The 21,341-nt window shown below is 35.5% G+C and overlaps 1 protein-coding gene across 6 annotated transcripts in view; it reads left to right on the top strand.

The window, feature by feature from the left end:
• SPHKAP (SPHK1 interactor, AKAP domain containing) overlaps positions 1 to 21,341 on the top strand; it is a 202,106-nt gene that overhangs the window by 63,290 nt on the left and 117,475 nt on the right. For all 6 annotated transcript variants that reach the window (XM_034955311.3, XM_034955312.3, XM_008975309.4 and 3 more), the window contains one exon: positions 9,973 to 10,080. In XM_034955311.3, coding sequence (XP_034811202.2) covers positions 9,973 to 10,080 — 108 coding nt within the window. The remainder of the gene's footprint in view (positions 1 to 9,972; positions 10,081 to 21,341) is intronic.

Genomic DNA, 21,341 nt, shown 5'->3' with positions numbered 1-21,341 from the left:
ATTTATAATTTATGTGATTATGACGTGTCCTCCTACAACAGAATGAAAAGGAAAATGGTTTTTTTGTTGTTGTTATTCTTGTTTTGTGCACCAATGCTCCAGTTAAATAAACAGCGCCTAGTACAGACAGCAGGTGCTCAACAAGTAGTCGAATGAAAGAACGAATGAAAACTTAATATGGATGGCATTATCCTTGTTTTATAATAGCATTCCAAAGCTAACATTAAATATAGAGTCTAACTAATACTTTTGAATATGATATGAGCCAATATGGAATCCATGCTTAATTTTTTATTTTAAAAGTATCTTGAAAAGAAAAAAGATATCTTAAAATGGAAAGGAAAACAAACTGCAAAGAAATACCACTATCACCTGTTAGAATTACTAAAATAAATGTAAAAGCAAAAATTGACAATACTGAGTACTGACAAGGATAGGGACAAGTTGGACTCTCATACCTCGCTGGTGGAAATGGAAAATGGTAAACCCACTTTAAAGGACATTTTTTCAGTTTCTTATAAATTTACCATATGACTTAGTAATTTCATTCTTGGGTACTTACCCAAGAAAAGCAAAAGCTTAAATTTAGACATAAACCTGTAGGCAAATGTTTATAGCAGCTTTATTTATATTTGCCCCAAACTGAAACAACCCAAATTTCCTTCAGCTAGTGAATGGCTTTAAAAAAAAAAACTCTGTGTATCTCCACAGAATGGAATTCTACTCAGCAATAAAAGAAAACAAGTGACTACTCATGCATACGATAATATAGACGAATCTCAAACTCATTATGCTAAGAGAAAGAAACAGGTCATAAAAGGCTACATATTATAGGACTCCATCTGCATAACATTTTAGAAAAGGCAATATTTTAGGGATACAAATCAAATCAATAAATTAGAATAAAGCTATAATATTGTGTAGGGATACAAATCAGATCAATAAATTAGAATAAAGCTAAAATATTGTCTTTTTATCTCTTAGTATGTCACAATTTTTTCCCTTAATTTGTCACTATTTTTCACTTATTCAGGTCCTCTTTTCAATGCACCAATAAAATTTTGCAATTTTCTTTATTCACCTTCTACAGAAAAAAAAAAAAAAAAGGAAAGGAAAGAAATCAAATCAGTTGTTGCCAGGGGCTGGGACTTAGGATACATTTAACTAAAAGGAGAAGGATGGATTTGAGGAAGGTGATGAAACTGTTCTATATCTTGATTCGGCTGCTGGTTACACAATCATGTGCATTTTTCAAAACTCATAGAACTTTACACATAAAAAGTGAATTCTGTAGGAATGCGGTATCTCTATCAAGAAAATGTTACCTGGAGTAAAGATGTCATTATCTTGCCAAGCAAATAGGTCAAAGTGTCTTAGTACTTGCCTTCATTCCAATCATCTCTTCTCCATTTTCACCATTCACTATTCAAGTCCAATGAGCCACTCACATCGCAGTCTTCTTGTGTAAGAAAATGTAACTGAGTGCCCTAGAAAGAGCCTAGAACTACAACAGGAGCCTGGAGAGTCTCCTCTGAGCGATGCCCATGCCTCTTCCAATGGGCTTCTCTGGCTCCCTTTATTTTACTGCTCCTCTAGCTTTTTCTCTCCACATCGCCAGCACACATTCATTAATACTTTGTGTCTCATTCGAAAGTTAACATCACACTGTCCAAAGTTATCATCAAGTATAGAGTCTAATAAACGTATTCAAGATATGTTGATAAGAGATTTTGATGTCTAACAGCAAGCAGCTGCTCTGTACCAATGGCATGTAGGGAGAAAAGTGTGGGACACAAATTGAATACGTATATACTTATGTAATACTCATAGATACTGGGAAGCATGCACCTTCCAATATTCTGAGGAAGAAATTTTGTTTGTATTACAAAGACTTTACAAGAACAGAGAAATATTTATATTGGGACAGGCTCAGTTTCAGTTATATCTTGAGGGTTGGGGAAGAACATTGATGAAAACTTCAGGGAGCAGGTGGAATGATATGAAAAAAATGTGTGCATCATAAAGGCTATATGGTAGAGCTGTTTATTAAACCTGTGGATTATAGCAGAGCATTTATGGAGGGAGATAATCTGAGACAAAGCCTAGGAAATGTCTAAATTGGGCAAAATGCTGTATCTTAAACATTGGAGTTTAGTCACTGTTTATCAAAAGATTAGCAAGAGAGAGCTGAATTAGAATCTGTTCTGTCTTGAATGCTAGCCTATTGTTTGGCAAAAAGCCCATAAAACTTTGGGCTCACCCACAGCAAATATTGTCCCTCTGTCTTGTTTTGCAAAACCTAGCTTAGTTTCTGAAAGGATTAGAAGGTCCTCAGTCATATTTATTGGATCAGTTAGTCAACTGAAGTTAAAGTCTTATGAGAGAATTATATAACATTAGTAATAATATTAGTAATAACAATAGCTGCTCTTTGTGAGCACTTGAAATAATCAGATACTATGTGCATTCATTATTTCTAATGTCTGCAAAAGATTCCTCATTGTGAGTAGAAATACCACTCTCATTTTCGGGAAAACTGAGTCTCAAAGAAGTTAAGTGACTTGCCTTGCGTTGAACAGTTAAATAATGGAAGAATTGGAATTTGAAATCAGATTTGTCTTCAAAGCTTACATTTTTATTCTTTATTTTGGTTTTAGTGAGCTAGATGGATTTCAGAGATAAGGAAGATAGAGAGATGAGAGAATTACGATACGAACACATAGGACCTTTGTGTGTGTCCAGCTTTCCCTAACTTCCTTTCTCAAGTATCATCTCTGTTTTAGTTTGTGAGAGCTGCTATCACAAAATACATTAAACTGTGTAATCTGCAAACAACAGGAATTTATTGCTCACAGTTCTAGAGGCTGGAAAGTTCAAGATCAAGGTGACAGCAGATTCAGTGTCTGATGAAGGCTCATTCTCCATAGATGGTGCCTTTTTGCCATATCCTCACATGGGAGAAGGGCAAAAAGCTTTCAAGCCTTTTTTTATAAGGGCACTAATTCCATGCATGAGGGCAGAGCCCTTTTAACCTAATCACCTCCCAAAGGCCTTACCTCTTAATGCTAACACATTGGGGATTCGATTTTAACCTATGAGTTGGTGGGGTGGGTGGGGAGAGAGGAGGACACATTCAGACCATAACAATCCCCATCCCTTTTATTCCCTATCACTGCACTATGTTTATTTCTTCATGATACCCACCACAGTGTGTAATTAAGTGTGTACTTCAATGCTCCCTTATTTTCTGTTTGGCCCCCATGCCAGATATTAAGTTCCATAAATATGGAGACCAGTTACATATTACTCACTGTTGTATTACCTGGAGAGTAATCCATGGTATGCACTAAAAAATTGCTATTTTTTAAGTAATTGAAAGAACTTAAATAATTGCTAATTGTTAAGTAATTTGCTCTCCAAATTAAACTTTGGAGAGCAGACTGTAAGACAGGAAATAGATAAAGAGATGTTCCAGATAGCACCAAATTTTCAAGCCAGGGTAATTGGGAGAATTGTCCTGACATCAACTGCAAATAGGGAAGTCAGGAAGTCAGGTTTCTTTCAGGCACTGGAAGTGGGGAAGGAGGGAGTTTGTGTGTAGACATGAATAGTCCAAGGTGACCTCAAGAAATCCAAAAGTAATAACTAACAGGAGTGCGAAAAGCCAAGCTCTACAGAAAGGTTAAACCTGGAGCTACAGATCAGCAAGTCATCCCTCCAGGTGGTAATTAATTCCCTGAAACTCTGCAAATGATAAGGAGATAAGGAAAATGATTGATGGGAGTAGAAACACCAACATATTGACGAGCAAACTATAAAGAATACTTATATTTATGGCACCTGGGTAGGAAAAGAGAGACATGTCTTCTCCACCTGCCCTGATACATCCAGACAACACAGATCCACCTTTCAACGCTCTAGTCAAGGGCCAAGCCCTTTGCCATCCCCTCCCCAAGGGAGAACTGACCAGTCCATCCTTGGGATAGCTGACCTGGATTGTCTTGGAACAAAGCACCAGATTTCCTTTATCACAGTCAGAGTACTTGTTCTTTCTCTAGAAGAGTTATCGCTCTTAATATTCTCAGTGCTGACATCAAAAAAGCTCAATGAGCATTGGTTGACTGATACTGACTGAAGGAGAGTAGAGAAGTAAGAGAAGAAAAATGAGAATGGCACATCACAAATAATAAATAAAAGAAGAGAAATTGTCAAATGTTGTGAAGAGGCCAAGAAAATGTTCGATGAAACAGATATTGTCTAAATTTTCCTGCATTTCTGATACTAATAGCAACCACGTATCAATTGCATACTCTGTTGAGGCTAGCCCTTTACAAGCATGTTCTCATTTGATCCTTAGAATAAACTTCTGAAATGTCTTTAATTATCTTCATGTAATAGACGTAAAAACTAAGTCCCACAGAAGTTAAATGACTTGCCCAAGCTCATTCAGTAGGATGAAATGGGGTTTAATTTCAGTTCTGCCTCCAAACCTCCAAGATTAATCACCAGTCACTGTCTTCTCCAATTTAAATTACTTAAAAAATATGAAGACATTGCTCAGTCATGTTTGGGGCTGTGTCCAGAGTCTATTTCTCCCTCTCTGTCTAATCAATACTAAATTTCTTCAACTTGGTTCTCTATATAAAAAGAAACATAACTGTAATGTAGAGCAAAAGGATCTTCCTAAACTTATTTACTGAACTCATGAAATTTGAAAAGAAAATGTGCCATTATTATTTCAAATTTGTGAACACACAAAACATTCATTATTAGCTCTTCATCTAAAATAAGTCCATAACTAAAAATAGCAGACAAATGAGCCATTGAGAGCCTGGTGAGTTTTTCTCTTTTCCTTCTCAGAAAGCAACTCTCTCAGCAGAGAGAATATATTCATAAAGCTTCAAAATTGTTGAATTCTCAAGCACATATTCTTCCTTCAAGCATTCTTCTTTTCCTAATCATTTGTCCAAGCCATGAAACTAAAAGCTTTTCACAGGCTAAAATTGCTTTACATATGATGCTAAGTGGTTTACTGAAGTCTGCATTTTTATTCTCTTTTACTTATTTGGCTCTCAATGCATACTTTTGAGAAAGGGGGAGGGAGGAGGAGCAAAAGAGGAAGGGAGGAGGAGACTTACGTGGTATTTGGTATAGAAGTGGCCTTCAGATCATTTGCTTTAATTGTTTACCAAAGGCAAAGGGAGTCTGGGAGCTAGTGGACTTAACTACACAGTTAACAAGGAGTCAGGACTGGAATTCAAACCTCCTGAACACACCTGAGCTCAGAGAGAGAGAGAGAGAGAGAGAGAGAGAGAGAGATGGGTAAATGCATAGACTGGGATTTGGTAGAAGCTGAAAATGAGAAGCTATATAATTTCAATGGAACACTGCCTTAGTGGAGGCTCTAATGTCTGGGAGCCTGACTGAAATTCTAGTTCTGCAAAATCTAGATAAAGTATGGATCCCTCTAAGCCTGGGCAAAGGAAATAGTAACTATGATGATAGCTAATGCCTATCGGGCACTTAGGATGCACCAGGCACTGTTTTAAGAACCTTATCTATGTTAGCCTTGAGAATTTACCTCACAAGCCTAGAAATTTAATTCAGATAATAGTGTAGGTTAGGGTGTTAGCCCAGACAGTTCTCAATAAATGTACTATTATTTGGTCAATAATTAAAGAATATAAATATTTAATAATGAATCATCTAAATGTTAATGAAATTTATGGAAAAATATATCTTATTTTAATTACTGATATAATCAGATTAACTAATTTTTAACGATGATAAAATTAAAATTTTAAAGTTGCATGTATGTGGCAAATGAATATTCTCACCAAACAAAGAAGCTCTCGTCCAAACATTTCTTCTTAAGCACGGCAAGATTTAGGTTTTATTTTAAATTCCAGTTCCTTATTCTGCTGCTTCCGTTTCTTCTAAAGCAAAGATGTGCTTTAGGAAAGATGCACAGTATCCCAGGGAAATGGAAGAGTCAAATGAGAAATCTTTCTAGAATTTTTCATTGAATGAGCAGGTCTCTAAAGCACTTCACATTTTCCTCACTTCTAGGATAGGACAGAGCAAGATCTTCGTATATTTTTAGTTATTTATTTTTAAAATAGGTTCAAAAAAAATCTTTAAAATATCTGCTGAGGACTCGGCAGATTAATCTGTCTGTGCACATTTCTCTGTTAGAGCAGTTAAGAGCAGGTGAAATCCCACAGGTAGCCAGCTCTTCTCCCAACTAGCCTCGTCTTCAGACAGCCCCTTTCATAGCTCTGGAATCTTCGCAGTGGGAGGTTTCAGACTGATGACTTTTGGCAAGTTTCCCTCTGCCTGTCTGTGTTTCACCACGAAAATGTACCCACCCAGCACACCAATTTTCTGAAAGCACCAAGTGAATTGTGTTTTGAACTCTGTCACCTTCCTAAGGCTGATACCGATAAGTGACAGTTGCTTTTCTCTGTTGAAATATTTTGTTGTAACCATGGTATTACGTGTCCTAAATATCTTAGAATGTAGACAAGGTGCAGGATATAATTTTGAGTAGTGAGCTCTAGAATGACTAAGAAGTGATTCTTAGTCAGAATGTTTGTTAAACTGCATTGTAAGACATTATTAACTAGTATATTCATTTGATGTCTGTATTTTACACTTGATCTTAGCCAAAAGGCCAAGAAGCGATGATGCCTGCATTTTAAATCTTTAATGTTCTTATGACGTAGAGTTAACAAGTGCTTTGTTTTATTGATGGGTGTTCCAAAATCTAGGGATCACAGAAAGGCAAGGAGCAGAAGCATGATAACATCAGTTGGCTTAAAGATAACTCAAGTAGGTGTAAAAGCATCCTTTCCTTTGAGAAATTAAAATACTGATAATACTTGCCAAGTAGATTAATTACATTATATAATTTACATCACAAAAAGTTTCCTCTCTTTCAAGAAAATTGTCACCTCAGAATTTCATTAATAGAAAACTAACTTTAAAATGGAAGTCCATAAGAAAATGCAGTTTTATTTACAAAAAAAAAATAGATGCAGATAAGTTTTTGGAAACCTACCTCAAATCATACCCATTTGTATGGGTATATAAGACAGCCCTCTTCCGTAATTTCACATCCAAAGTCAGGCTCTGAACAATTTGGGGCAGAAATTCATGTCTTTCTGAGACTCAAGGTCTTCATTTTCAACCTGAAAATTTCTGTAAAGATTTGTATCTTTATTATAATTCCTACCATAGAGCATTGCAAAAAAGATTAAATGAAAAAGTAAAAATATATATATAGGAAAATTTTAGCCCAACTTCAACATATTCTAAGCATGTAAAAATAGTAGCTGTAACTATTAATACTACAAAATGCAAAACTAAAATTACACCTTAGACCAGAATATTTGCTAAAGAAAATTTGCCATCACACATTTGAAATATTTTCAGTCCTGTCATTTCAGACAGAAGGCATCCAATGTTCTATTATCCTTTTCAGCCACCTTCAAATAGTAACAGTAAAACCCAAGTTCTGAGAGAATAGCTTACCGTTTCCATGGCACAGTGTTTCACATATATCATCTCACTGAATACCCTCAGTGATTCCACCAGATGAGTAGTATCTGCATTCACAGCTGTGGAAACTGAACCTCAGGGTTTAAGTCATCTGTTTGAGGTCATCCTGCTACTAATGACCAAGTTAGGATTTCAACCCAGTTAGACTAGTAATGTTGATGCTCTTAAACTCTATTCTATGCTGGAAATACAAGGGAAAGGCATGTGAATGGCATAAAGTGAAGTGGATTTAGAGCCTTTTTCTGCTTTAAATAAAGTTCATCTAGGTCAATGGTTTTCAATGTTTTTTCAACTCAAAATTCTTTTGCACTCTAAGAAAAATATTAGGGACCTGAAGAAACTCTTGTTTAGAGAGATTATACTTATTGCTAATTTCCATATTACAAATTAAAGCTAAGAAAATTTTTTATTTTATTTTCAAATAATGAAACAGAATTTAAATTAAATAAATAAGAATTTGTTATTTGACAAAATAATTTTAAAGTAATAATAAACACATTATCCTATATAACATATTTTTAAGAAAAATATTTGTTTTCCAAAACAAAACAAAACCCTTTAGCGAGAAGAGTGATTTCAATTCACATGTTTGCAAATCTCCTTAATGTCTGACTTGATACAAGACAGCTGAGCCATCCTGGCTGCCTCTGCATTCAGTCTGTTGTGCTGTCACACATCATGTAGCCTCTGGAAAACTCCACAGAATATACATGAGACAACAAGAGCAAAAAGAACAAATAACATCTTAGTATTATTATCAAAGTAGTCTGATTGCTGCACTCTCTGAAAGATTTCAGGGACCCTGATAGGTCCTAGCCCATGCTTTAAGAACCAGTTTAGGTAAAATATTTAAGAGAACTGAGAAGTTCCCTAGCCAACATCAGTCTGCAGTAATAATCCAAGTTTATCATTCAATTACTTGCTCATCCACAAAGGGTCTCTTTGTACTGTTCTGAGAAAGAATGATGAAAATTTATTAATGAAAATTTATCACTAATATAATAAATGATATTTTGATATGCGATTATATTTTATATTATAAATGATAACATTTATCATTAATAAATTTTCATTATTTTTAGATGAGTAATATTACTCATCTAAAATGTGTCAGAATTAGATTTAGTTAACTGTATTCAGAGACTAAAAGTAATGTATTTCTGTCTTTACAGAAAAAGAGAAGACAATCTTTTGTTGTACAAATGAAATGTAATTGAAGTACTATCCTATTTTAGTGGCATTAACCAAACTGATTAAATTTGTTATGTTGCTTAAGTGAAAGTAGTAGTCAAGTATTACCCTAATAAAATAGAGGGTACCAGAAAAGCACTGGGAATCTTTAAAAAGATGAAGAAAATGTTATACAATATTAGGCTTTTTTTTTTTTTTTTTTTGAGACAGAGTTTCACTCTTGTTGCCCAAGCTGGAGTGCAATGGTGTGATCTCAGCTCACTGCAACCTCCACTTCCTGGGTTCAAGTGATTCTCCTGTCTCAGTAGCTGGGATTACAGGGGTGCGCCACCACGCCTGGCCAACTTTTTGTATGTTTAGTAGAAACGAGGTCCCACCATGCTAGCCAGGCTGGTCTCAAACTCCTGACCTCAGGTAATCCACCCACCTTGCCCTCCCAAAGTGCTGGGATTACAGGTGTGAGCCACCACGCCCAGCCAATATTTGGATAATTTAAAGACATTAGCAGTTATCGATAATATTTCATCTTCAAAATATCTCAGCTCCAAAATATGCTTGTTCTTCCTTGCTTTAAGAATCCAAGACCAGAAATTAGATATTTGTCAGTCATATTTGGTTTTGTTAATTCATGTATTCCAATTATTTTTGCCATACCGTGCTATTTCTAAATGGCAAATGGTATTTAATGCAATTTGTTTATAAGTTATTTCTAACAACTTTTAAACTTAACATAGTACCTTAGGTGTTCTAGAAAAATTGTACACTAGTTCAAAGCTATGTTAGCAGAACCAAAGAAGTGAAGAATCAATATTCCATCAATGAAAAACCCCATATTTTGTTAATTGAAAATACTTATGGAGTGTGAAAGAACACTAGCACTAAATGAAATTTGATCCCCATTGCCCACAGAGCCATACCCCCAAAACAATCATTTGATTGCAAATTATGCAAAAGCTACACAATTGACATTTCCAGGTGTTGGATTTGATGAGAGAACATCTGTGTTAACATTAATATATTTCTCTCAAGCTAATTCTAGGTTGGATATTTTATACATTTTAGAGGTGCTATCATCCTGCAAGTTTTTTTCTAACACCCAGAAGCTCTGAGGAAAAGAAAACACCTACAGGTTTTTTTATAAGAAAAAAAAAAAGAGAGAGAGCTGCTGTTTAGATAGAAAGGATTGCCGAATAAGAACTGAGTTTTTCTGGGTTCCCCCAGGTTCTTCGCAGCAATAGCCTGCTGGAGTCAACAGACTACTGGTTGCAGAATCAGAGGATGCCCTGCCAAATTGGTTTTGTAGAAGACAAGTCTGAAAACTGTGCTTCTGTAAGTACACAGAATTCTTGGGATGTTGTCTGATAAAGCAGGGAAGCGGGCACATGTACCCATGTTTAGGACCAAAAGTTTCATAATTCATTAAATACCAAGTTGAGAAAATATTCCTTTGAAAATACATAGCGGGTTTATATGGACTGTTAACAAAATAGCATGCAGAGCTAATGTTTGTATCCCCATTTTGCTCATTTTAACAGGTAAGTTATCTAATAGAAAAAATGTTTATATTTTCAAAAATGACTGCGAAAAAGATTCAGAAATAGAATTGTATGATGAGAAGTAAAAAGCCATTCAACAACTCTCTTGTATTCTTTTCAGTATATTTTATATCACCTGCTAGTAGGTATTTTCTAATATGAAAAGTGTCTACAAATGTTCCATCATTCTTATATGTTACAGTCATTATTTGAAAACCTTGAAAAAAATTTTTCAACCTAAAAAAATAAACAGTCATACATTTTAATATATTGAAGCTGAGCCTTACATACAAAACTTTCTTTTCCAAGGGAAAAGATATTCTTCCAGATAAATAATATAATTCTTTTAGCTTGGAATGTGATTAGATATTATTGTAGAATATGTTCCTTCCTATATGTTAGAGAAAACTATATGTTTCATTTTGATTGAAATCACCTAGCTCTAATGGGGTCATGATTACAGAGATTGGGGGAGAGTGTTTCAAAAGAGGAGAAAAATGTAATGTAATTCGCATGACTAAATTGAGAGCATCAGCTCTGAGCTATTCCTGGAGGTAAGTTGCATGCCAGCATTTCTGTTAAAAGAAACAAAAAAGGAAGCTGAATATGGGATAGCGAGGCTTTTTATATATAATGAGCAGAACTAAAGAACCAGAACTGGCAGACAGAGGATGTTAAACATTTCACACTGCACAGAAATACAGTCCATTCAATAGACTTAAGTCAACCCCTTTGTTTAGGCAAAAGTTTATGATTCTGCTACTTTTAGTACTTTTGATCCCTTGTCCAGGAAATTAGTTGCTGGCTAGTATTCCTTGGGGAAAACACAAAGAATTAAGTGGCAAAAATTTAAGTGATATCTTCTTTGCAAATTCAGTTTTGAGATGAGTTGGAAAATTCAGGCATTTGCAGATACAGATCTCTAGTTACACAGCCATAAATTGTAAAATGGAGAGGAAAAGCTATCAGCAGACACGCTTTGGTCAAAGTTGTCATTTGAACAGCTCCTAATAAAAAGTCTCTCAGGAGAACTCACTAAAGTTGAGGTACTAAAAATTGTGTAGTGAAGGGCAAAGAGTATATGTTGGGGGTCTGGATTTCAGACCTGCAATTAGAATGCTAACTTTAAATCTGTAGTCCCTTTATAGTGTCAGATGGTATCAGTGTGGTTCAGCTGGTTTATCCCACCTTTATGATTCTCCCTAATCCTTCTAACATGGGAAAAACCTATACACAAGTAAGAGGCATATTGGAAGATTCATTTGCTCCCAATAGTTTGTAATAACTGAAACTTCCACAAAAATGAAAAATTGAATTAAAAAAGTTGAACTCATAAAAGTAGAGAGTAGAATGGTGGTTACCAGGGGCTGAGATAATGGATTCAGGGAAGGTTGAGAAGATGTTAGTCAAAGGATACAAAATTTAATTTAGATTGAAGGGATAAGTTTAAGAGGTCTATGGTAGAACATGGTGACGATAACTAGTAGCAATATGTTGTATTCTTGAAAAATGCCAAAAGAATGGATTTTAAGTGTTCTCAGCCAAAAAAAAAATGATAACTACGTGAGTTAATGCATATGTTCATTAGTTCAATTTAGCCATTCCAGAATGTATACACTGTTTATTTCAAAATAGCTTGTTGTACACAATAAGTATATTCAATTTTATTTGTCAATTTAAAACTTAAAACATTTTTAAAAAGTATCCAGGACTCTAAACCTAAAGGAAATTTCAGGGTCCCTATGAAAAACTAACCCTAATCTCTCAAAAGTGTCCTGTAGTTGCTTTTCTTAATTTCCAAATTCCCTGTCTTTCTGGCTTGGCACATATTTCTAGGATGGGTAGAAGAAACTTTGATGTCCAGAATTGCACATTCCTGAGGGAAATTATTACCTACAGAAAAAATAGAAGTAAACCACAGAGGTGATGGACTAGGACAAGGAATTCATGAGCAAAATAGCTACACAGAAGCAGTGACCAAAATCGTCAAGGAATAAGGACTTAATTCCTTTTCAAAACCAGTTCTCCACACCAGCATGCAAATGAAAGTATAATTTAAAGAGGGAAAATAGATTATATTTTAAAATAATGTTCTCATTACAGTTTAATTTTAAGAATAGTTTTATAAAATCATCCCAAACTTAAATGTCTTTACATATAATCACAAGAGAATCTGAGGAACCTGTAGTAATTCAGTTATTATTGCTTTGTAACCGGTTCATAACTCTAGGGGGACCCAGCTCTAGGTTATTCTTGCTTCTTTAACTTATTTCATCCTGACCTAAATTAGTAGCCAATGTTTTCATATCCAGTTGTGATTGGTTTGGTATTCACTGTAATGAACTTCTAGTCTTTAGATGTGTGGTTTCTTTGATCTCAGTATGTTAGAGGTAGCAAAGTTTCCTGAATTCAAGATGTCCACATAATATTTTTATTGAGGAACAATCTCAGACTTGGAAAATATTGAGAGTGTTGTGTGCATATTTCAGTACCCCTGTTTGTTCTCAAGCATCAAATGATGAGTTATAGTCATTTCTTCACTGGGAAACCGCACTCATTTCACGGTTAATATAAGAAGTCTTAGTGAAGAGCAGTTTGGAGCAGCTAGAAATATGATAGGCATGCGGAACAGGAACCGCTATCCAGGAAGTCTGGCTCAGAAGCCCCCTGAAGACATCTTCAGTAGTTTTTCAAAAGCTATGTGTATTAGTCTGTTTACATGCTGCTGATAAAGAAATACCCGAGACTTGGTAATTTATAAAGAAAAAGAGGTTTAATGAACTCACAGTTCCACGTGGCTGGGGAGGCCTCACAATCATGGTGGAAGGCAAAAGGCACAACTCATATGGTGGCAGGCAAGAGAAAATGAGAACCGAGCAAAAGGGGAAATCCCTTATAAATACATCAGATCTCGTGAGACTTAGTCACCACCACCGGAACAGTATGGGGGAAACCACCCCCATGATCCAATTATCTCCCCACCGGGTCCCTCTCACAACACATGGGAATTATGGGAGCTACAATTCAAGATGAGATTTTGGTGGGGACACACACAAACCATATCAGTATCAAATATAAAAACTGTGCTTATGTGTTTCTAATTAAAGTCTCCTATCAAACAATATAATTTTATTTCTTTTTCTAATTTGCTATTCTGAAAAAATATATACTAACCTTCGTGGCATTTTTTAAACCTCATTATTTAAAAGAAAGGAAATGAGGGGTAGGATAATGGAATTGGAAGCCAATCTCCAAAACCCAACAGCTGAGACATTATCTTGATAGAGGTCCTTCATGTGAGTGGTAGGAATTGAACTTGTCAGTATTCTTGACTTTTTTTTTAATTAAAAGTTAAATTAGGCCAGGCATTGTGGCTCACGCCAATAATCACAGCACTTTGGGAGGCTGAGGCAGGAGAATTTCTTAAGGCAAGAGTTCAAGAGCAGCTTTGGTGACATAGTGAGATCCCATCTCTACATACAATTTAAAACTTAGCTGGGCATAGTGGTGCATGTCTGTAGTCCCAGCTACTCAGGAGGCTGAGGCAGAAGGATTGCTTGAGTTCAAGAGTTCAAGGCTGCAGTTAGCTATGATCCCACTACCTCACTCCAGTCTGAGTAACAGAGTGTGACCCTGTTTCAAAAAAAAGAAAAAGAAAGAAAAGAAAGCAAGCAAAATTAGTTCTTTAAAAATCTTCCACTGTTTTTTTATGTTTACTAGAATTTAATTTTTGACTTTTCAGAAAACATCTTTTGGTTTAATACTTCATTAACTTTACCTTGACCATTCACATTATTTCTATTCATAGTTACTGTCAGGCTGTTTTCGTATTGGTTATTTGAAGACTACCAGCTATCATCCCCCAAACAAATTATACCTTTTTTCTAGCATGCACTTTAATTGATGAATCACAGTATTTAAAAATGTGTTTTATCTGCCTTAAATTTGTAAATAAGCAAATAAAGCTCTCAAGCAGCCTTCAACATTCCTCACATGATATTGCAAAACTGAGATGTTTTATAGCTGCTCTGTGAGTCTTCTGTGCTAATGCAATCCAGTGGAAACAATGACAAATGACATCTCATATAATTCGTATTTTATATTATTTCTCCAAATATACCTAAGCCCTATTTGACAAACACCACAGTTGATAAGTTGTTCTGTGGAAGAATCTAGACTCACGTGATCAAAGAAATATTACAATATATTATAATTTGAATAATATATTATATAATAATATAATATAATATAATGATATTTATATTATTATTTAATATTATTTTTAATATTAAATTATTTAATATTATATTATTTATATTATTATATAATATATGATATAATGATATATAATATATAATATAATGATATATAATATATAATATAATGATATATAATATATAATATAATGATATATATAATATATAATATAATGATATAACATATAATATTTAATCATTATATAATATATAATATAATAATTATAGAACTGTGAAAGGACATTTTAAATTACCTAGTGCAGATAGTTATGAAGTTTTCAAGAAGCCGTTAGTGTTTTTTTCTTTAAAAATCAAGTTTCAAAATTATTACTTCTTTAATTTTAGACTTACTGAAAAATTGCAATGAGTGCAGAGGATCCCCAGACTCCTCAAATTTTAACATTTTTCCACGTTTGCTTTATCCTTTTCTCTGCATGTACATGTGTTTCTGTGAAAATGTACATATATAATTTTCTTAAATGGAAACACCAGAGAATGGATTGCAGACATGATTCTCCTTAATTTCTACACACTTCAGTGTGGAATGTAAATACATAAAACCAGGATTGAACCCAGACCTGCAGGAATCTTAGTTCAGTACCCATTGTACAGTGGGTACTGAATTAATTCTTTAAATACTTATTTAACAGTTTTTAAGGAGGAGCGAAATGCTTTCTGTAGAAAAGTAAGAACCTATCAAATGCTAATGGCAGAAGTCATCCAGCCTCTGAGCAAAATAAAAGTCCTGTATCCGGCTGGACCCACTCACTTTAGGAATCAGTTTAAGCATCAAGAGTTACCTGAGCAAGCAGCAGGCTGCGGAGGGCAGAGTGAGAGGCAGCTCCCAGCCCCCACCAGAGAGGGCTTATTTCTGCCAACTTCAGCCAGTACCACGCTCTGAGAGAGACCCTTGGATAAGTTCTGTTTCTTCCATTTTAACATATTTCCAAGAATTTTCGTGTCCATCCCCCTTACGTGGGTGCAGAAGGGACCTACTTGGGAGGCTTGCTCCTTAATCCAGCTCTAGAGAAAACAGATAAAGCAAGGCAGTTGAGTGAGGCAGAGTGGGAAACCCCAAGCCCATCTGTGTGGCTTCCCCTTTGCAGCAGTTCCTGAGGCACCTCAGCAAATCCAGCAGGCCCAGAGGAAACTTTCTGACTTTCAGTCAAATGAAATTTCTACTAAACTTTATCAAGCCTCTTGAAGACAATGAATTAGGTTTCTCTGGGGGGTTGGGGGAAAAGCATGACACAGAACATCGGTGGAGAAAAGAGTCACTCATCACAGCAGCCAGGTGACTCAACATCTGTGACGGTTGTGTGGAAGAAACAGAAACCAAGAAAAGTGAAACATGAAACTGAAGAGTGGGGCCTGGTGCGGTGGCTCACACCTGTACTCGTAGCACTTTGGGAGGCCGAGGCAGAAGGATTGCTTGAGCCCAGGAGTTCGAGGCCAGCCTGGGCAAAAGAAACGAGTGCCCCATCTCTACAAAATATTTTAAAAATTAGTTGGATGTGGTGGCAAGCACCTGTAGTCCCAGCTATTTGGGAGGTTGGGGTGAGAGATCACTGGAGCCCAGCAGTTCGAGGCAGCAGTGAGCTATGATCACACCATTGCACTCCAGCTGGGGTGACAGAGTGAGACCCTGTTTCAAAACAAACAAACGAACAAAAAAATTGAGGAACTTTTAGTAAACAACTTGAAGGCTAAACTTGAAGTGGATTGCCAAACAATGCAGCATTAATTTAGAGTATATTCAGTAAATACTGTATGGAGTGCAGGCTTTAGACTTACTCCATACGTTTATCAACATCTTGGATCCTGAAACTATTAAAGAAAAAGTTTTTACAAATTTATTTTTATTTAAAATGGACTCCAAATGAGATCTTATGGTTGTAGGTAGAATTCTACATGTAAAATTAAGATCAATGACTTTGTTTTACTTGCTCAAAGAATTACAATATATATCTAAGTATTAAGTAAGTAGAGTGAGACTCCCAATAATTAATAGGATGAAAATTAATTTATAGTGAAATATAGGTGATTGTCTCTATGACTATTTAAGTATCATGCAGCTGCAGAAACAAATTTTAAAATGTCTGTACTTCAGTAAATAACATAAACATAATTTAAAAACCAAATGACAATTGTGTTTAAAAAAAAGGTAAGCAATGTATTTGACAAACTCAAGTATTAATCTCAATACATAATGAGTTTCTGTACTACAATATGAAAAAATGAAAATTCCAGTAGCAAAGTTTGCAAAAGCCATATGAAAAGATACAATTGATAGCATACACATGAGAAAAATAAGCTTCTCTGGTAATCAAAGAGATGCAACTATAACTATTATACCATTTATTTTGAGTAAATTGCTCAAGAGTTTTGAAATTATTACACCCAACGTTAATGTACGCACAGTACAGAGGACACTCAGCAACTGACAGGGGGAGTATAAGTTGATAAAGTTGTATAATCTTTCTGGAGGATAATTTTGTAATATGTTTCACACAAAGCATTTTAAATGTATGACTACTGATCCACTTCTAGAGACATATTTTAAAGAAATGACCACAGTTGCATTTATGCAGACTGGTATAAAATATGGTTATGGTACAAGATGGTATGTCTAAGCAAACAGAATGGTTCAATTTAGAACCTGGGACTGGAGTCAGACCACTGGTTTGAACCCCATAGGCTCCCCTTTCCAGCTATGTAATATTGAGTGAGTTTAGTCTTTCTCTGCCTCAGGTTCCTTATCTGCAAAATAGAGATAATAATTTTATTTACCTCATAGATTCAAGGATTAAGTGTGTTATCACTGGTAAAATGCTAGAAGAGTGCCTACACACAGTGAGCATCAGATAAGTATTCAATATACTTAACAGCAGGTGATGGCAAGACTTAAGAGAGAATTTATATGCCCAGCAGTATAGGAATAGTGAAATAAACTTTGGACATCTACATCATGAAGACTCTTGCATCCTTCATAAACTAGATTTGCAAGAAATATTTAAGCACATGGAAATTAAGGCCAATAATGTAACTGTATATAAAAAGTAGGCTACAAAATAGTACATGTATGTTAAACAGCATATGTTAATGAATTACATGAAGAAAAGAGAGAAATCAGGAATAACTACAATGATTATGGCTTGAGTTCCTAGGTGTATGGATGCTTCTAGTGTATGGAAGGGGAAGACTAAGGAGGGGAAGAATGGGCTGGAGCTAGGAAGTGGGGATGATGCTGGATGCCCTTTAGTCATTCAAATGGAGAAGTCAAGAAAATAGTTGAGTGTTAAGTTGGAGTTATTGGCAATATCAGGGCAAGAGATAGACATTTTAGGGTCTTCAGAGTGACCATCAGAAAGTAAAGATCAGCCAACCAGAGAGAATGTGCAGATAGAGAAAGCGGCTTGGGCTGAGCTCTGGGCCACTCTTATAAAAAGTGCTTGGCCATTCTCTCAGAGGTACAATGAAGAGCTGGTGCCAAAATCCTGCAGAAACTACTCCAAAAAATAAAGGAGTAGGGACTCCTTCCTAACTCTTTCTATGTAGCCAGCATCACTGTGATACCAAAATCTGGCAAACACACAACAACAACAACAACAACAACAACAAACTGCATGCCAACATCGCTGATAAACATAGATGCAAAAAACCCCCAACAAAATATTAGCAAACTGAATCCAACAGCACACCAAAAAGTTGATTCACTACTATCAAGTAGGCTTTAATTTTAAGATGCAGGGCTGGTGGAACATATACAAATCAATTAATGTGATTCACCACATAAACAGAATTAAAAAGAAAACCATACTATCATCTCAATAGATGCAGAAAAAGCTTTTCATAAAATACAACATCCCATCCTGATAAAAACCCTCAACAAACTAGGCATCAAAGTAACATACCTCAAAATAATAAGAGCCATCTCTGACAAACCCACAGTCAACATTATACTGAAAAAACAAGAGCTGGAAGCATTCCCCTTAAGAACTGGAACAAGACAAACTAGACAAGGATGTCCAATCTCACCACTTCCATTCAACATGGTACTGGATGTCCTAGCCAAAGCAATCAGGCAAGAGAAAGAAATAAAAGGCATCCAGGTAGTAAAAAAAGAAGTCAAACTATTTTTCTTCACTGATGATATGATTCTATACCTAGAAAATTCTAAAGACTCCACAAAAAGGCTCCTAGAGCTGATAAACAACTTTAATAAAGTTTCGGGATACAAAATCAATGTATAAAAATCAGTAGCATTTCTGTACACCAATAATACTCAAGATGAGAGCCAAATAACACAACACACACACACAAACACACACACATTTTAGGATTACATCTAACCAAAGAGGTGAAAGATCTCTACAAAGAGAACTACATAATACTGCTGAAATAAATTATAGATGACACAAACAAATGGGAAAATCATCCTATGCTCATGGATCAGAAGAATCAATATCATTAAAATGGCCGTACTGCCCAAAGCAGTCTATAGATTCAGTGTTACTCTTATCAAATTATCAATGTCATTTTTTGCACAATTAGAAAAAAACTATTATAAAATTAATATGGAACCAAAAAAGAGCCTGAATAGCCAGAGCAATTCTAAGCAAAAATAACAAAGCCAGAGGCATCATATTACCCAACTCCAAACTATACTACAAGGCCACAGTAGCCAAAACAGGATGGTACTGGTACAAAAACAGACACAGACCAATGGAACAGAATAGAGAACCCAGAAATAAAGCTGCACATCTACCACCATCTGGTCTTCAACAAAAACAACAAGCAATGAGGAAAGGACTTCCTGTTCAATAAATGATGCAGGGTAACTGACTAGCCATATGCAGAAGAAAGGAACTAGACCCCTACGTTTTACCATATATACAAATTAACTCAAGATGGATTAAATACTTAAATGTATGACCTAAAAATATAAACATCCTAGAAGAAAACCTAGGAAATATCATTCTGGATATCATCCTTGACAAAGAATTTTTGTCTAAGCCCCCAAAAGCAATTGCAACAAAAACAAAAATTGACAAGTGGGACCTGATTAAACTAAAGAGCTTCTGCACAGAAAAAGAGACTATAAACAAAGTAAACAGACAACCTACAGAATGGGAGAGAATATTCACAAAAATACATCCAACAAAGATCTAATATTCAGAATCTATAAGGAACTTAAAGAAATCAAAAAGCAAAAAACAAATAACCACATTAAAAAGTAAACAAGCAAAAAACCACCCTGTTAAGAAATCAACAAGCAAAAAAAACCCCCATTAAAAAATGGGCAAAGGCCATGAACAGACACTTCTTTTTTTTTTTTTTTAATACTTTAAGGTTTAGGGTACATGTGCACAATGTGCAGGTTAGTTACATATGTATACATGTGCCATGTTGGTGTGCTGCACCCATTAACACGTCATTTAGCATTAGATATGTCTCCTAACGCTATCCTTCTCCCACCCCGCCACCCCACAACAGGCCCTGGTGTGTGATGTTCCCCTTCCTGTGTCCATGTGTTCTCATTGTTCAATTCCCACCTATGAGTGAGAACATGCAGTGTTTGGTTTTTTGTCCTTGTGATAGTTTGCTGAGAATGATGGTTTTCAGCTTCATCCATGTCCCTACAAAGGACATAAACTCATCATTTTTTATGGCTGCATAGTATTCCATGGTGTATATGTGCCATATTTTCTTAATCCAGTCTATCAGTGTTGGACATTTGGGTTGGTTCCAAGTCTTTGCTATTGTGAATAGTGCCACAATAAACATATGTGTGCATGTGGAACAGACACTTCTTAAGACATACATGTGGCCAACAAATATAGGAAAAAATGCTCAACATCAGTAATTATCAGAGAAATGCAAATCAAGACCACAATAAGATACCATCTCACACTAGTCAGAATGGCCATTTGTTAAGATTAAAAAAAAAACATATGTTGGCAACGTTGCAGAAAAAAAGGGAAAACTTATACACTGCTGGTGGGAATGCAAATTAGTTCAGCCACTGTGGAAAGCAGTTTAGAGATTTCTCAAATAAATTAAAACAGAACTGCTATTTAATCCAGCAATCCCATTACTGGGTATATACACAAAGGAATATAGATCGTTCTATCAAAAAGACACATGTACTCGTCTCTTCATCACAGCACTATTCACAATATCAAAGATCTGGAATTAACCCAGATTCCCATCTATGGTGGACTGGGTAAAGAAAATGTGGTGTATATACACCACGGAATACTACACAGCTATAAAAGGAATAAAATCATATTCTTTGCAGATACAGATATAGCTGGAGGCCTTTGTCCTGAGCTAACTACCACATGTTCTCACTTAGAAGTGGGAGCTAAACATTGGGTACACATGGACATAAAGGTGGGAACAACAGACACTGGAGACTGCTAGAGATGGAGTGTGGGAAGAGGCAAGAGATGGAAAACTACTTGTCAGGTACTATGCGCAATACCTGGGTCATGGGATTATTCTCACACCAAATCTCAATGACACACAATTTACCCGTGTAACAAACCTTCACATGTGCCCACTGAGCCTAAAATAAAAGTTGAAAAAAAATAAATGATGCATTTCACCAAAATAAAAATAAAAAAGAAGTGCTCAGTCAATAATCTGCATGTCCCAGGGTCCCCAAAATAGCAAGAGATGTAAGCCTTAGTTTCAAATATATAATGAAATGTTTTATGTATCTGGACATTTTTGCCGCTAGAAATACAATTAGATGAATAAATCGAAGTGTGTTTTTAAAACTTGGGTTTTTATA

This window comes from Pan paniscus, chromosome 13 (assembly GCF_029289425.2).
Source record: "Pan paniscus chromosome 13, NHGRI_mPanPan1-v2.0_pri, whole genome shotgun sequence".
In the NCBI taxonomy this organism is placed as follows: Eukaryota; Metazoa; Chordata; class Mammalia; order Primates; family Hominidae; genus Pan; species Pan paniscus.
The sequence above is the reverse complement of the archived record's forward strand: the minus strand, read 5'-3'. Positions and strand labels throughout refer to the sequence as shown.